The sequence below is a fragment of the Dunckerocampus dactyliophorus genome, chromosome 9, assembly GCF_027744805.1.
Source record: "Dunckerocampus dactyliophorus isolate RoL2022-P2 chromosome 9, RoL_Ddac_1.1, whole genome shotgun sequence".
NCBI classification, from domain to species: domain Eukaryota; kingdom Metazoa; phylum Chordata; class Actinopteri; order Syngnathiformes; family Syngnathidae; genus Dunckerocampus; species Dunckerocampus dactyliophorus.
The window spans coordinates 14,478,064-14,496,136 of record NC_072827.1 but is presented as its reverse complement, the minus strand read 5'-3'; the positions used below and the strand labels follow the sequence as shown (position 1 = coordinate 14,496,136).

Genomic DNA, 18,073 nt, shown 5'->3' with positions numbered 1-18,073 from the left:
TTACGTTCCCGCCATCATCGCACTGCGCTGCTAGGCGTCGTGTGCGAGTCCTCTGTCAACAGGATCCATACAAGGTGCAGGTGAATGCCGGCAAAACAAACTTTGGGCCAACAGAGGACTTTCGAAAACGAGACTCTCATAGGAAGGTTTCAAGAAGAGCGCATACCAATAGCAGGTAAACAACTCAAACTATGCGTTTGAACTGTGGCACTGTTTTCACCCCCAACATTACAACCAGGCAAATTAGCCAGTTAGCTAGCCCCCGTTAGCCTCCTAGCCGACTTGCTAATGTCGGCCTCATCCGTCCATTGAGCGAATGTAGGTGAGACGACTACATTACCTGTAATCTAGACACGTGCTTTCTATAAAGAGTAAATTGTATTGGTTTAACATTGTTAGTGTTATGTGACTGCTCTTGATGTAGTTTTGCCATCTAAAGCAAGGCGTGAAGAGTGCTGATGACAGTACGGTTGCCTTCTCTCCCCTTTACTACGGCGGTCACAGACTGGTCACCAGGCTAGTTTGGTTACAGAAATAACACATATTGTACATTAATGGGCTGGGTTGTCCCGTTAGGCGGCAAACACCATTACTGTTACATTTGAAACTCTGCGATAAAAAAGGTACCTTGCATTCCATGCGAAAATATCCTTGTATATTTAATATCTACTCTTAGCTGGTGCGCTACCTTAAATGTATTTGATTGGTAGTTTGTTACAATTGTATTAGTATGAGTTTTAGTTTTGAACAGTGGCGGAGCTCCGAGTGGCCGTGACCCCCGTCACTCTCCGGCCACCCCACTGGCCATCAAGACCAGGGGTCGGCAACCTTCATCAAAAAGCACCAAAAGAAACATTTTGCCGCCTCCGTTCAGTAAAAAAAAAAAAAAAAAAAAGTCTGGAGCACATTACACAGCTTATAAACATGTCAAAGTTGTAAAGTTTTTTTTTTTAAGTTACATGTTACAGCAACAAAATTCAACAAATAAAAGTACAGCAAGCATGTGTAGGCCTACTCAGAAATCATGTAAATGCCTTTTTCAGTGGTTACCGTATTTGTTTAAAATGAAAACCAAATGTAGACAACTTTAACATAAAAAAAGCTCACAAGAGTTCACATTTTTGTATTTGAGTGTTGTTTGCTCAGTAGCGTTTATGCCTGTGCTGAATTGTCATGAATAACCATTCTATTGAGCCTGTCCTTGACTGGCTTTGCGGAGGAAGGCATTCTTTCATTTTTTGAATAATTTCTTGTTTATTTTTTAATTCGAAGAATAGATGCTCTGATATTTTTCTGAACTATTCTTTCACGTATTCTCCATCTGTGAACGGCTTCCCCCTCCTTTCGATCTCATGTGCAGCCCAGTGTTGCCAAATTGGCCATTTTCTCACTAAATCTGGTGACTTTCCAAACCCTCTTGGTGATTTATTTTCCCAAAAGCGACTGGCGACAAATGTATGGACTGGTATTTGGAGACGTAAAAGTGGAAAAAAAACGTATTGTTCTGCACCGCCTCACAGCAGTCGCAAGCGGGGTAACTCGTCAGGTACCGCAGCACACTATCCGCCTCTGCCGGAGTCACCACCGCGACGAATAGCGCGTCACGGGCTCCGGACACATAGCTACAGCGCGCTTCTCGTGATAAAACACATTGCTATGCTCTCGTTAATACTATAGTTTTATTTTACTGTGCAGTAACTTGCTTCAGACTCAACTCCAAACTTGGTCAACTTTTTTCTCTCCAGTGAGACTCAGCGCATACACTAGCCTACCCCCCCTTCCCTTGCTCATCCAATCAGCAGTCAGAACGCAGTCGAGATGCATTCGCGGACTTGTGGTGAGTCGGGTATTTCAAATTCTCTTCGAAAATGCATTTTCCTCTACTACGGTGTTAAAAAAAAAAAATCACAGAGCTCAGCAAAGGGAGCCGCAACAAGGAGGCTGAAAAGCCGCATGCAGATCTGGAGCTGTAGGTTGCCGACCCCTGATCTAGATTCAAGAGATTCAAGATTCAAGAGAGTTTTATTGTCATGTGCATGGTAAAACAGCAGTAATACCATGCAATGAAAATGTTATTCTGTTCATTCTCCCAAGAAAAGAAAGAAAACACAAGAAAGAATAAGAACAAAAGAAACATAAACATATATACCAATAAATTAAGCAGCAACAAAAAGAAGAGACATTCATACAAATAAATATACAAATAAATAAGTAATAAATAATAAATAAATAAAGTGCTATGAGTGTGTGTGTGTGTGTGTGTTGCGTGCGGCGTGTGTGAGTGCTTTGTTGAGAAGCCTGATGGCCTGTGGGTAAAAGCTGTTTGCCAGCCTTGTGGTCTTGGACTTCAAACTCCTGTAGCCAATTCAGGTATCAACTTAATGCCACCCCTATGTGAATAATGGTCTCACCTTGGCCACCCCAATGAAAAATTTCTGGCCACGCCACTGGTTTTGAATGAATTGGGGTTGTGTAATAATATAATGCTCGTTAAATCCTTTCGAGTTGTAATGGTGCCCGTGAAAACTTTTCAAAGATACTTGACCCTTTGATGTACTTTAACAAAATTGGCGCTGGATCAAGTTTGATGTAAATTTGCGTTGTTTAATGAGAGAAGTGGTGGGATATTTCTGGCTGTGACGTGCAGGTGCAGCTCCAATAAAATTGAATATATTTGAAAATGTAACTTATTTCAGTAGTTTAATTAGCAAAATGTTCTTTATTAGGGCTGCACAAGTCTGGAAAAGATGTGAATCCTGGTTTTCTTGTTTAGACTTGAGATTGCAGTTTTCTGGGATTTTTTTTTTTTTTATTCGCCGGTACACCGTTTTTTAGTATGATCATTTTTGTCAGACTCCTGGTCCTGTTCTGCTTTAAATACATTCCCATTGGTCTTTCTGGCGTTTTTCATGGGAGGTTCTGCAAAGACGGTTGACGGGGGACTGTCTGCCCTGGCCAGTTCGCTGGGGGACAGGAAAACTGCGAAGGACCTGTTGTTTGTCATGCGAATGACAGTGCAGTCTGAGCCCTTGAATAAAAGCTCATTAAGTGAATTAAAATATAATATTATATAAAAAATAATATAATATTATTTTATAATATACAATATATTTTAAAATAAATATAAATAATAAAATATAATACTATAATATAATTATAGGAGTATTGTATTATTTATATTGATTTTATTATTTTAAAATAAATTTTGTTTGTGGAGCCCTATTGAAATATTTAAAGAATGTATGTGTTCATTTTTTAATAATTTTCTAATAAAAAACAATTGTCAAAAAAATCACTATAATCAGAAACTGAACTGCAAAGTCTTTATAGTTGGTCTTGTAGTCTGAACTGCAATCATGAAATCAAATTTATTGAGCTGCACCAACAATTATCAGTTCAGCTCTCCTGTTATTGCTGCTTGAAAAGCCGATTTCATACGTTTCTTGTGTAGGATTTAAGTGATCCCAACCTCCAAGGTGCACTGGAAAGCGAGCCATGGCAACAGTAATGCCCAAACTCTCCAGTGGCGGCGCTGTTCGGATCCGCTTCAGCGGCTTCGATTTTGGCACCACAAGGTGGAGAGAAGGAACTTTTGAGATCCTGGAAAAGGACAATAAAGTGAACCTCTCCATAAGATTTAACTGTGGCGGAGCATCCAAAACCTTCCAGGTAATCTTTAATGTTTTTTCTTCTTTACAAAGTACAAAAAGTAAAAATATGCACATTTAAGCAAATGTTACACATTGTTTGCCTAAATTAAGCATTTTCAAACATAAAAATGTCTAAATGAACTATAAAAAAAATTAAGGCATTCAGTTGTGAACATATGTACATTGGACACTGGATATCAGTAATGTTACTGTAATGTTCGGTGAGACACACAAGCGCCTGACTTGATCACCGGAACAATAGGATTTTATTGCTGGTTTGAATTATCTCACAACAGGCAAAATAATCCCGAATTACAACATGGGCTACTGTTGTGGCTGTAACCCACGCCAAGATGAATCTCAACTCTGAACACATTTACAGCAACACGCATGAGTCTTATTTCTTTAATGGCTTTTTTCTCTTTCCATGTCTACTATATTGGGTAACGCGAATGTAAAGGTAAATATATGAATGTTATTTAATGTCTAAAGGGCTCTAATAATGTTAAAAATTGTATTTAGAAGGTCGTAAACAGGTTTTTACGCTCCAACTAGGAAAATGTTCCATTTATGAATAAAGAATCCTACTTTGCCGACATTAACTTTGCTGACATTCACGGTCGGGTCTGGAACCAAGTAACCGTCATAAAGGGATTACTTTATCCATAAAAACTACATGCACATAGCCAGTTAAGGAAAGTAGACAATGACATCATCGAGCTTTAAAATGTGACCATTTTAAATGGGTTTTCTTGCCTTCAGCTGAATCAGAACGTGAAGAGCGTATGCCCGAATATGACCCGAATCATCCTTACTCTGAAAGACAGCAGCGTCATCACCTTGGACAAAATGTCTCCATCTGTGGCCCAGAAGACGAAAGACTACCTGGAGAAGCTGAAGCAAGGAAAAACAAGTAAATCATCCATTTACCATTCACATAATTCAAAATCCATTGTAATGAATGGAAGATAGGGCTATGGTGACCAGAATAATGAAAGGCAAAATGCCATGTTTTTCTGTCTGATTCACAGTATATTGCTTTGGCTATAATTATTTAACAAGATTCTTCTTTTTACGTTTCAAGCCGTTTTAAAGTCATCCCACGGAAGTGCAAACTTCAGCGTGCTGAGCCGTCGCTCAATGAAAAATGAAACCAGTTCCTCTGGCGAGAGACAGGTGAGCTGAAACACTAAACATTTAGGTACTGTACTGTTAGATATTGGCATATATTTAAGCTAACTGTCCAGACTATGGACATCTTCCAGACTACACCAAGGCGGCAGAGTGCAGAGGGGCGGGAGGACTCCACACCACGTAAACCTTTGGGCAGCCCGAGCAGAGTGGCCTCCACACCCACTCGAACTGGGCTCTCTGAGAATAGGTATGATCGATATTTGTGTTATTTTTCTCGTCATATGATTTCTCTGCTTAAGTTGTACATCATTGTGTGCACCTGGGGTTTACAGCTTTGGGGGTGCAGCCAGTGAGGCAGAGGGTATCGGGGTAGCTGCTGTTGACAAGCATGCGCACAAGTCATAGAATGACTGTAATGTGATCGCTCCTCGCCAGCAACATATGTTAACATACTGTATTTCAGATGCAATACGGATATTGCAGGCTTGAATATCGGCCAATACTGATACAGAGTTTCCCCAAGGATTTTTTGAAGCTGTGGTGGTGGGCTGCATGGGAGAGCGGACTGCCGCCGCTGTGTCGTGCTGCTGCTGCCTCTGCAATTTAAAAAAACAAAAAATAACAAATAGCAATTTTTTTATGACTTATTTATCCGTCCATCCATCCGTTTTCCTCTGCTTATCCGGGTTGCGGGGGCAGCAGTCTCAGTAGGGAAGCCCAGACTTCCTGGTCCCCGGCCACCTCCTCCAGCTCCACCGGGGAGGACACCAAGGCGTTCCCAGGCCAGCTCTGAGACATAATCCCGCCAGCGTGTCCTAAGTCTGCGCCGGGGCCTTCTCCTGGCTGGGCATGCCATGGAGGAGTCCAGGAAGCATCTGAACTTGATGCCCGAGCCACCTCATCTAGCTCTTCTCGATGTGAAGGAGCAGCGGCTCTACTCTGAGCCCTTCCCGGATGACTGAGCTCCTCACCCTATCTCTTAGGGTTAGTCCAGCCACCCTACAGAGGAAACCCATTTCAGATGCTTGTATCCACGATCTCGTTCTTTCGGTCACGACCCGAAGCTCATGACCATAGGTGAGGGTGGGAACATTGATAGACCGGTAAATTGAGAGCTTGCCTTCCAGCTCAGCTCTCTCTTCACCACGACAATCCGATACAGCGACCGCATTATTGCAGACGCTGCGCCGATCCGCCTATCGACCTCACGTTCCAACCTTCCCTCTCTCGTGAACAAGACCCTGAGATACTTGAACTCCTCCACCTGGGGCAGGACCTCACTCCCAACCCGGCTTATTTATTAACTCTTTTTCAACAGCTAGCAGAACATGAACCGAGAACTGTTAATTTGATGGCAAAATTGCTGAGAGAACTACCAACATTTACTGTAAATTGCACTTTATTTACAAAGCACACCTCCACTCAGTGTGCTCATTTGTCATTAAATACAGGTGTCATGTTTGAATAGAACACTTACAAAAATACTAAGAGTTGAAGGAAATATTCTTTGCTCAACTACTCAACATCAGCTGGTGAGCTACTGCTAGCTTACAAGCGACCTGTTGGAGACCGACCGCTGTGATACTGTCTAAAGCTGTACACACAATGTGTTTCTGTTGCACAACTTTGACACACAACTAGTGTTTTGAAGACAAGCCATAAGTATTATAATGCTAACAAGAAAGCAAAATTGTCAAAAAGATCGCCAAGCCTTTTGTGAGGTCTGATTTTTATTTGTATTTTTTTTGAGGAGGCAATTTTGTGATGCGAATATATTACTCTTTTGAACGCATATTGTTTTGAGAAGACAAACTCTTTACTTAAATGGCCTCAGCAACTAAGCGGAGCTACGGTCTTCATCACCGAAATCCGACCAGAACTGGACTTTATGAGACCAAGTTGGGGGTAAGTCTTGGTTAATGGACTACACTGCCGATGGGGATGTTCTACAACTTCAAGTCAAAAAATCCGAACTATCCCTTTAACACACATGCTGCTGTTGTGATCACGTGGGCTATATCCGACTGCTGCTGGATTGACGTGCTGGGGCTGAGTCTGGAATCAACTGCTTGTCTCGGGAGTGTCAATATCCACGAATTTAGATTCAGGTCAATATCCGATATCAATAACGGATCGGGACACCCTTACCTTTTTATAAAACAAATCAACAGAAAGACTCCAAAATAGTCTACAGTTAAAACCCACGACAAGCATGCTCAAATAAAAACATGCTGAATATTTAAGGCAATCTCTGCCAAATAGAGAGACCAAGAAATTGTGATCATGGAGAGACATTAATGACATGTTATGCAAATATGATGAATTAAAAAAAAAGGCAATTTAGTTGAATAAATACGAAAAATACCCTTAAATGACTTATTTTGTGCACTGGTGCTCTATAAAAAAATAACTACACAATTTTACATTTAAAAAGGCCTAAAAATTAAGTTTGTCATGGCACCCACCTGAATACTGTATAATGGGAGGGTATGCACTGTTGTAACTTGTTTTACAAACTTGTTTTGGCACTGTGTGTCAGGAGTGAAAAGAGAAAGCGACTCCTCAACTCTGAAAGTGACTTGACTGAGGACTACCCCAAAGAAAATGACTCCTCAAGGTAAAAGTATTATCAGCTTGAACTGAACTACTATGCACTTTGAGAATGCTTCTCTTCATGTCTTGTTAATATTCATTATTACATTTTTTTTTCAAGAATGTGCAGCTGATACCATTTTGAAACCACTGTCAAAAATGTACATGTGTACCATGTTCTACTGGAACATAACACAACATGACGTACACTTTTTTTATAGCAACAACAAGGCCACTTCAGACCCATCCAGGAAGTTTTTACTAAACTGCAAAGACAAGTTGAAGCAGACAGAGGACAACCGGAGTTTAGGTAAAAAAACATACAAAATAAATAATAAGAATTAATATACACATATACACTATATCTTTTGGAATTATTATTTTGTTTTTTTACTACTCTCAGGTCCGCTGGGGTCAACTCCCCTCCAGCCAACTTCATTCTATGGCAGTCGATCTGTGACTAAAGATTATAGCCACAGCAACTCCTTTACTGAAAGGTGAGCTTTTTTAATTGTCAAACTACAGTTGTGATGCACAAATATATTGCTATTGTAAAGCAATAGTTGACGTATATTTTGGCATATTTAAAGACCATTTTCGCAACAGTCTGATGCAGGACTCTTTAAAGCCTTGACTGTAGTAACACGTGTATGACCTATTTGAAAACCTCAGGTCATCAAGTACATCACAGACTCCCACAGCCAAGCGTAGTCTTCTACTGCCCAATCACTCCACTCCTTTCAAGAAAGTACGCCCCGCTCTAGATTATGGTGGCTGGAACAAGCAGAGACCCTCAACTACGGCCCAGCAGCAGCCTCCCCTGCAAGGGTAATTGCTTGCTCATCTTTAAAAATTTGGCGATATTTTAATGCCATATGAGTTCTGGATTTACATTTGCTGAGCCAAATTATATACATTAACTGTATCGAAACCACACCAATATTTGAGAACCAGAAATAGAAGAAAATATTTTCTCCAGCCAATTATTTGTCAAGTAATTACTATCAGATATTTTCTGCCTCATCAGTTCCAAATAAACAGCTCTTCTTCACACTTTGCAGCTGAAAAACGATTACTGAAAGTGAGAATGTAATGCACACAGCAAGCTGGGAAATCCAATTTGTTGAAGCAGAAGCAAATATTATATATATATATTTTTTTTTCAGATTTTCAAATTTGGGCAACACTTGCTATATGAATGCCATTCTGCAGTCGCTCTTCAGCCTTCCTTCATTCTCCAATGACATGCTGAGGCAGAGCATCCCTTGGAAAAAAGTACCCGTCAATGCATTGCTCAGGTACTGCAGCAAATGAAAACATAGAACGTAACTGTACTATTTTAATGTGTTTGCCTTTGACTTTCAGGCGTTTTGCTCATCTTTTGGCGAAGAAAGATGTGGGCTGCCTAGAAACACAAAAGGACCTATTGAGGAAAGTGAAAAGTGCCATCTCCTCTACTGCTGAGCGCTTCTCTGGAAATACACAAAATGTAAGATTTGCCTGAGCAAAACCTTTGCTTGTGGGTGGTGGGGAAACTGTCTTTAAGTTATTGATAATAATAATAATAATAATAATAATAATAATAATAATAATAATAATGTGGCTTTATTTTAACCAAGACTGAATAAAAGCCCCCAGAATATTACGTACTGTTGCGTGAGCAGGCAGATTGCTGCACGCAGACACTCTCTCTCCTTGTCGCTCAACATGTTAGCACGAGATGAGCCGGTGTACGTGTGTGCGCGCTCATGATACCTCCGTTCGGGTTTTGGGGACTGGACTCTAAGCTGGAGCTTGCGGGCTGCGTGCCTGGAGAGCGGCAAGTCGTATGGGCTTGTTCAGTGGTCAAAATGCGTGCCTGTTAGTCATTCTCTGGGAGCGGAGGGCACTGATGTCATAATACATTTTTTTCTAATATTCTTGCGTTTGACCGGCAAAGTAGCTCGCGATCGATGGGTTGGTGACCCCTGGTATATGGTGATATTAGTACGGGCTAGGATTTTTCCCTGTTCATTTACATCTAAAATGTAAAATATGACAAATGAATTCTGTTTAACGAAGTTGCATGTAATTACGTTTACCAGGATGCACATGAGTTCCTCAGCCAGTGTCTGGTCCAGCTGAAAGATGATGTGGAGAAAATGAATAAAAGCTGGACAAGTGATGCTTCGTCCTTCTCATCTGGGATGTGTGAGGGTAGCCATGAGGCAACAGCACACTCAGCGGCAACCAAGGCAGACCCCAGTGAAGAAGTGGACACCTCTCGCATCTACACCTGCCCTGTGGCAGTTAACATGGCGTTTGAGGTGCAGCACACGATCACCTGCAAAGGGTAAGGCCTGCCACTTGACTGATCACCTGGTGGTGATGACTTGCACTGCATCCACAATTATTAGGCAATTTGCATTATTGATTAGTTTTATTATTTAACAATAACAGTGCTCTTAGTCAATCAGAATGTTAATAAACCTCAAACTTAAATATTTAAGGAAGTGAAAATTAGGTTTTGGCTTTTGTTGAGAATATCTGTGTGCACAATTATTAGGCAACTATTAGTGTGCATAATTATTAGGCAACTCAAAGAAAAACCAAAAATATTCACATCTCATTACTTTATTTACATTTTTTTTAAGTCAGAATGATAAACAGACAACACAAACTTTACAAATAAATATTTCTGACATTTCCCAAAATAAATCAGTGACCAATATAGCCACTTTTCTTTTCAATAACACGGAAAAGCATTCCATCCATGAAGTCTGTCAGTTTCTTGCTCATTTGACCATCAACTTTTTGTGCAGCAGCAACCAAAGCCTCCCAGACACTGTTCAGAGAAGTGTACCTTTTTTCTTCACTGTAAATCTTACGTTTAAGGGCCCACGAGTACTCAATAGTGTTTAGGTCGTGTGAGCAAAGAGGTCCTGTCAATATTTTTTTAAGACCTTTACTAACTAGTCACGCAGTGGAGTGCTTGAATGCATGAGATGGAGCATTGTCCTGCATGAAAATCATGGTCTCCTTGAAAGATGCACACTTTTTCCTGTACAACTGTGAAAAAAGTGGCAGTGGGTTTTGGATTTGAGTTTGAGTCCATCTTCAACCTGAACAAGCTCATCTTTTAATAATTCCAGCTGTTACCAGTCCCTCGACTCCACCTTGCTGGCGTCTGAGTTGGAGTGGAGCTCTCTGCCCACTGCTAATGCAGCTACGAGCCCATCCCTCTGGTCCATCGAGAGTCACTCTCATCTCATCAGTCCATAAAACTTTTGAAAAATATGTTTTCAGAAATTTCTTGGCCAAGTCATAGCCTTTCAACTTGTGTATCTTGTTCAGTGGTGGTCGGGTTTCAGCCTTTCCTACACTCCAGGTAGATTCCAGTTCTGGAATATGACAGCACTGGAGGATAATGGTTTCCTGGGAGCTTCATATTTAATTTTTCTCAAATATTTGGCAGTTAATTTGCATGTTTTTCTCTGGACACGTTTCTTGCAACCCTTTTGTGCACTTGCAACAAAACATTTAATGGTTCTGTGGTCACGTCCTAATATCTTGGCAATTTCAAGAGTGCCGCATCCCTATAATATAATATGTAATTAATTCATATTATATTAATAATATAATATGAAATATGTTTTACAGTTCTTGACTTTTCACTTTTTAAATCTCTGTTCTGGCCCATTTTGCCAGAGGAAAAGAAGCTATAATAATTGTGCACACCTAATAAAGGGTGATCTCCTAAGGCCACATTCTCTCTCAGTACACACATGCACATCACCTGGTATGCTTAAACCCAATAGGCATTCAAGTTTAATGTTGAAAATATGGTTGGAAAATATGCATAAAAATGACAACATGGTCAAAATACTGACTTGCCTAATTGTGCACACCGGGTAGTCTAATAATGGCTGGATTTTACAGTTGTGGTGAAGTGGTGACCAAGCGTGAGCAGTTTAATGACTTGTCCATCGACCTACCTTGGAGAAAGAAGACCCTCCCACTTCGCTCTATCCAGGATTCTCTGGATCTGTTTTTTAGGGTGAGTCATTTGTCAAGTTTCTGTTTAAGATTCTATCTTAATAATTTCTTAGTGACGCAATACCTCTATGTAAAACACAGCAAATGCTTGCACATTTACTAATAATTATGTTGGTTTTTTTTACAGTTAGAGGAAATTGAATACTTGTGTGAAAAATGCAATGGAAAAGCAGCCATGGTTACACATAAATTCAGCAAACTACCCAGGTAATCTACACAGACAGACTCTGAGTGATACATGCATACATTCATAAAAACAAGAACTTTTGTAGTGGAGCAGAAATGTAGGATAAATAGAATACTATAAATACAATAATTAAATGAAACAGTAATAAATAAAATAAAAAAAAACTCCTTACATTTACTCTGGCTTATTGGGAGGAGGAAGTAGAAGAAGCAGGAGAACAAATAAAACAATGAGACCACTGCACTGTTTATTAGTGTCGCTTTCATTGGAGTAGATGCTTTAATATGCCAAAGGTTATGATCTTTATCCTTGATGACGGTTGTGATAGTGAAATATTTAATACCAAAAGTGCTGCCAGCTCTCTCACATCTGTGATGTTCATTTTCACTTCTATGGTGCTGGCTTTTCTTTTCTGTGGTGTATTTTCATCGGAAGAGCCTGCCTTACGCTTGGGAACAGCATGAACATGAAGTGAAAAGGGTTAATTCATAAGAGATGTTATTCACTCTGTGTAGGTTCAAATAAGACATTTTTCATTCCCGGTGTGTCAGACGAGTACACACTGCATTTTTTGCAGTGTGTACTCGTCCGTCGTGCGTGCTGAAAGTAATTCTTCAGCAAGTCCAGTGGTTACAGATTTAAGATTTACAAAATTAAGTTTTTAATGAATTTATGGGAGCACATATGTGATCATGAAATGACAACACTCGGAATGCCATAACCTGAGTAGAAAGAATCCCAGCAGTTTTTGCTAATAGATTTTCTTGTCATGCAGAGTGCTCATCCTGCACCTGAAAAGGTACAGTTTTAATGCCCAGCTGTCTCTGAACAGCAAGCTGGGCCAACAGGTGGTGATACCCCGCTACCTGACGCTGCTGTCTCACTGCACTGAAACAACACGGCCCCCCATCAGTCTAGGTTGGAGTTCGCAAATGTAGGACATCTACACAGAAAATTTATCATATTTTGAGTTCAACTGATTAGATGAATCAATAAATATATAAATCTTTTTTTAAATCTGTTCTCACAGGTCCAGACCTCATAAAACATCACAGTCAGTCAACTCTTCCACAGCACCTCTCCGGTAAGACGTTCAAATTATGATACATTCAATTAAAGTATGTACATCCAACAATGATTTCGGGATGTGCATTGTAAATGTAATTAGAAACTTTTGAATGCTTGCAGAAGGGTTGGAGGAAAGTTGGTCAGTTCCAGCAACACATCTGTCCTAGGGGATTCAGACAGCGAGGAAGAGCTTACCAGAAAAGTGAGCATTAGCCGCAAACGACGACTCAGCAGCTGCCTGCCAGAAGATGATGAACGACCGGAAGAGGTGACTATTTCCTGGCAAACGTATATATTCTGGAGTTACTTTTGTGTTTCTTTCTTTACACTTTTTTTTTCCTGTTCTCAGCGGGGAGCATCAATGGATCCAGCACACTTCGGTGGTATAAATGACGATGAAATGCTAGCGGCTGTGCTGGAGATTAGTCGCCAGGAGGCAGGTCTCTCTCCTCCTCCTCTGGAGGATGAGCCAACAAGCAGCCCAGACACAGGGTTTGGGGACACAGATGCACATGACCTCGCCTATCACACAGAGCTGCTGGACACAGACACTAAACAGCCTACAGGTATGTGTGTAAAAGATACACGTTTTTATGTTGTAATTGTCCGATATTGTATTATTGGCTATTACAATGGCGATCATTTCCTATTGAGCTTAATATTAAATGTTGCTTTCACTGGTTTGTATTTGCCTTATTTAGATGTGTTGGATTCTCTGGACTTGACCATGGATGAAAACAAAGAGAACCAAACTCCAGAGAGCATGCAGCAACAGGGGGAGCTTGATTGGGTTCAGCAGTACAATTTGGACCAGGAGAGGGAGGAGCAGGAGTTGCAGCAAGCGCTGGCCCAGAGCCTCAAGGAGCATGTATGTGAGAGCAAAAGAATTTAAGAACGTGACAATGATGATGTTTCTTCATCATAGTTTGCAGCATTATAATTCAGTGTAATCACTCATAGTCAAATGTAAATGCTCAAAGGGGGCATGTATTGGAAAATTGACTTTCATTTCTGGTGTTCCCTCGCTACATTGCAGTTCACCTTTCGCGAGTTCGCTGTTTCGCGGATATTTTTAAGTGCAATTTTGCTTCTTTCTTTTTTTTAAGTGTATAAATGTGCATTGTATTCTGCATCCTTGTGGTGTATTACAGCGATCTATCGGTGCTCTGTTGTATCTTGACTGTTATTGTATTTACTACTGCTACCAACAGAGGTGTATACTCATGTTGAAGATGTGTGCAGCTCCACCTAGTCTCAGTGTATGTGTTTATGTGCCTGCACGACCACATTAGGAACCCACAGTAGACAATAGCCGGCTAAATATAGAGCCACAACAGTCCTTATAGGCTAAGGGAGGAAAAAGTGCATACATCTTTAAATCTGCTTACATTAGAAAAAAATGATCTTTTTTTTCTTGTCTGTGGTTATCTATAAATCCTATATAAAGTTAGGGAGTTAAATATTGGATCATGTTCTGATGAATATACTTGTTAAACAAGTAGACACCAATCAAAAGGTATGCCATGAGTAATTTCTTGCCCTGTTCGCAAAAATCCTTGTTCATGCTGCATTGCATACAGGAAGCCCAGGAGATGAGGGAGGATGATGATCTGAAGAGGGCAACTGAGCTCAGCTTGCAAGGTGAGACAATTGTCATTCATAACATTGGGTGTGTACACTGTTAGTGGATTACATCTTAGACTTTTTCCTTGTAAGGATTTTTGTCTTCTGTTTCTTCCTCAACTAACTAAGTAGCGAATGTACTATTTACAACTTAAAACTCCAGTCCATCTTGTGAATATGGCACAGGTATTAGACGTAATTTTCTTGTTGCCCAACAGAGTTTAATAATTCATTGCTTGAGCTGTTGTGCTCAGATGATGATTCTGGCAATGAAGATGTGCTCGACATGGAGTACACTGAGGCAGAAGCTGAGCACCTGAAGAGAAATGCAGAGGTAGGTTACTTCCTGCTGTCTGTTTTATCTCTGTCTGTTTTCAATTGTAAATTCAGTAGTTCCATTGCTGCAGGCAAACACGTCATTATACATTGCCACAGAGCTGTTAATTTCCTCAACTTTTATGAGTAAGCTATTTATTATGGAGGAGGGCTTTAATTGTATTAACAATATATATTATCATATGTATGTATTGTTTTTATTGTATAATTTGTTCCAGCCTCTGTTGCTTGTTTTTGAGATGTGGTGATGATACTAGTGGGTTTTGTTTTTTTTTTGTTTGTTTGTTTTTAAAGTAGTTCACAACGTGTGACGTTTGCAACATCATTATTTTTGAAGCATCCTGTTACCTCCTATTTACAGTGTGGAGATTTGGCCAATTCTTTTAGACTCATCAGTGTTGTCAGTCACATTGGGAGCAGCTCCTCCTCTGGTAAGCACTTAACTGAGTTTGTGTGTCTTACGAGTGAAGCACAGCCACACTCATTTGTGATTGAGGCTGTTTTTATAAACATCCATTGTTGGAAATTGTTTTCCTTCCTTGCTGACATTTTGTTTATCTGCACTTCCCAACACAAGGTGGCACTAATATGCCACTTAGATGGATACCAAACTCTTCAAGATTTTACACACAAGCCATTGCGCAGGAAAAAAGTGGCCAGTAAGCCCAATTAAAGATGAATTTAGCCCAGTGGTGCCCAACCTTTTTTGACACGGACCGGTTTGTGTTCCCACAAATCTCCCGCCGACCAGGGGGAGATTATAGCGATCTAATTCATTATGTATTGTGTAAAACTAAGACATGAACAACATCAAATTAAAAGCACAAAATGAATGCAGACCCACCATCCACCAGTACAAGCCTGGAGTTTGTTTTTCAGAGAGATTATGACATCGCTGTTTGTTGTGTGTGGTAAAAGGCAGTGTGCTAGCATGAATTAACTTGAGACAAATATGCACATTAGCACTCAACAAGGTCATCAACACCTACCTTTATGCATTCCCACATAGTATCAGCATTTGAGACCAAATATGAGGTGAAAGAAAAACAGTAAAAATACAGTAGTAGTCTTTCTGTGCGGCATGAGAGAAAGTTAGCACACGCACGATGGTGCGTTCAGGGACCATTGAACAAAGTGGGACGGGTTGCTGCTTGCAACAAACAACATATAAATGCCAAAACTATGGGATTTGTAACTGTATATTATTTTAAAAATAAAATAATGACCCTTATTTCAGAAATTGATATGCACTTACATAAAATTGGATGTAGTTATTTATAAGTGTATTGTATTGTATTGTATTTATTTATTTTAATCATTGTACCTGAAAGCTTCCCGGTTCGGCCCCACCCGTGGACCGGTACTGGGCTGTGGTACAGTGAGGGACCCCTGATTTAGCCCATATTTAAGCAGTTAAGCTGTTTTTTCATTGATGGTGATTTATTTATTTATTTTCAATTTTCAAACTATTTCAACAGTCTCCTTGTAAATGTTCTCCTAATAATTGACTTTATTGCCATATTACTTTTATACTTCATTCTTGTAATTATTCTTGTAACAACTTTTTCCACAACCTGATTTAAAAAAAAAACAACAACCTGCAACTGTATTTGTTTTATTTGTTCTTAATGTATTACAACTCCTAAAAATCTTTTACATTTTATGCTACTAAAATGTTATTTTTCCCACATATTTCGATGTTATTCTTGAAAAAGTATGACTATCTTGTTAGATGACTTTTTTTCTCTTAATATTTTTGACATAACTTGTAAAATTACTTCTGATTTTTCTATTTTTGCAGATTTTTAATTTTTTGGGGGGTTTTCTTAAATTATATTTTTAGAATGTGCTGTGGGTCAATACAAAAACAGCTGCGAACCGCACTTTGGCACCCCTGCTTTACAGCCTTGAAGGCAGCATGTCACAGTGTCTTATTTGTCTTCCTAGGACATTACATCAGTGACGTGTACGATATGAAGAAGCAGTCATGGCTGACGTACAATGACCTGGACGTGTCACGCACACAGGAAGCAGTCGTGCAAAGAGAACGTGACCGCAGTGGATATATTTTCTTCTACATGCACAAGTAAGTTGGCAACTTGTTTAGTGTAATTTTTTAAAGAATTTTTTTGTTGTTGTTGCGTGCACACCATTTTGATTACGTGTTGTTTTTGCAAAGCATAACCTGCGTTGATCTTCTTATATGGTGTGTCCTCAGGGATGTGTTTGACCAACTGTCAGAAATGGAGAAGGCTGGGGCCAGTAGTACCTTAGATGTGGGGAGGAATGTCCTGCAGCCGCTCTGAGGTCTTTGAACAACGTTAACACCTGAACACTTGACTGGTGTTCAGTCTCAAGAACTTTAAGTACTACTGATTGCTGTCCCGTTTTCTCATTTTTGGCACTTTTCTCAACGCGTCAAGAGTTTTGATTTGTTACGGAAACACCTGTTGCTACCCAAGGTGCAAAAGTGTCATGACCACGAGTGGCCAGAAATGCAGTTAAACTGTTCAATTGAACAATGATTCGTTCATGTTTTGGTGGGGCTTCAGTTTTTTTGCTACAGTTTTATCAAGCAACTGTTTTGTAAAGGTTACAGTTCTTTGTTTCTTGATACACTTTGAACTTTAATGCTGTTGCTACAGACTTAAATGCAGCTGTAAAATAACAGATGCTACTATTGGAGCTTCATGAATTATGTTTTTCAAACTCTTTATTTCCTTTATAAAGTAAATACAAATATTATATGTTGGATTATAAGCTATTATAGAGTTAGAGGGTTGTTGTATTTAGCGGGTACTTTTGGTGCAATATCTATGTCTTGGCACAAATTCGACTTGCTGTGTGGATTTCTTTTTCCCAGCTGCTTTTTGTGCTTCATGTATTAACAAGTCCCAACAAAGACCTCCTGTCTTGAGTTTTGATCTTGTGCCTCCTCAATCTTTTAGATATGTATGTGACAAGCTTTACTTTCTTTTTCAATATTTGTCAAATTTGTAACAATTTTATAGTCGGGTTTTTCTATTTATTGCAGTTTAGGATTTATTCCTCTGTTGACCAATCAAGTGGTCAATGGGGGTAAATCATACTCGATCACCAGGGAAGCAAGATACAGTATGTTGTCATGCTCAATTAAAGTCTCTTCATCTTCACATCAATCCCTTCAAGTTAGTTTGTCCATAGAATACTTTTGTCTTTTATTCCATGACAACACTGTTGTGTCAAACTGCTGTTACTTCATTGCTTAACACAAAGACAAGCATTTAGTGAGTTATTGCCACCTTGGATTTCTTCTTGACTTTCTTCCACAACACCCTCCGTGAAATGCAGTGTAAAAAAGGTGCAGTGAGCAGCTCTTTACAGCCCCCCCACACCCAAATGACACATTCTTACAGCTGACTTTAATAAAATATTACAACAAAAGTACAAGTCTGTTTTAAATGTTTAA

General features: G+C 39.7%; 1 protein-coding gene across 4 annotated transcripts; it reads left to right on the top strand.

Annotated features, from left to right (window-relative positions):
• The first annotated feature begins 18 nt into the window (after window positions 1-18).
• Window positions 19-18,037, top strand: usp37 (ubiquitin specific peptidase 37). Of its 4 annotated transcripts, XM_054787830.1 has the most exons (25): window positions 19-175; window positions 1,746-1,837; window positions 3,452-3,669; window positions 4,413-4,563; window positions 4,735-4,826; window positions 4,916-5,031; window positions 7,324-7,401; window positions 7,598-7,686; window positions 7,780-7,873; window positions 8,049-8,204; window positions 8,543-8,674; window positions 8,742-8,865; window positions 9,461-9,708; window positions 11,295-11,412; window positions 11,539-11,618; window positions 12,374-12,532; window positions 12,629-12,682; window positions 12,787-12,934; window positions 13,016-13,232; window positions 13,368-13,534; window positions 14,247-14,307; window positions 14,508-14,623; window positions 14,987-15,056; window positions 16,573-16,711; window positions 16,844-18,037. In XM_054787830.1, exons 3-25 carry the CDS (start codon window positions 3,496-3,498, stop codon window positions 16,929-16,931), a joined length of 2,871 nt encoding a protein of 956 aa, XP_054643805.1. In that variant the 5' UTR covers window positions 19-175; window positions 1,746-1,837; window positions 3,452-3,495; the 3' UTR covers window positions 16,932-18,037. The 4 variants fall into 4 exon arrangements, with proteins under 4 accessions (XP_054643805.1, XP_054643806.1, XP_054643804.1 ...); XM_054787831.1 differs by lacking the exon at window positions 1,746-1,837 and having other exon boundaries at window positions 14,544-14,623; XM_054787829.1 differs by lacking the exon at window positions 1,746-1,837.
• The last annotated feature ends 36 nt before the right edge of the window (window positions 18,038-18,073 follow it).

What these genes read in the sequence shown, in the direction of transcription:
- usp37 (XM_054787829.1), top strand. Translation starts at nt 3,496, where the DNA reads ATGGCAACAGTAATGCCCAAACTCTCCAGTGGCGGCGCTGTTCGGATC. An exon ending in GAGCATCCAAAACCTTCCAG is followed by an intron (nt 3,670 to 4,412) that starts GTAATCTTTAAT and finishes TCTTGCCTTCAG; the next exon opens with CTGAATCAGAACGTGAAGAG. An exon ending in GTTCCTCTGGCGAGAGACAG is followed by an intron (nt 4,827 to 4,915) that starts GTGAGCTGAAAC and finishes GACATCTTCCAG; the next exon opens with ACTACACCAAGGCGGCAGAG.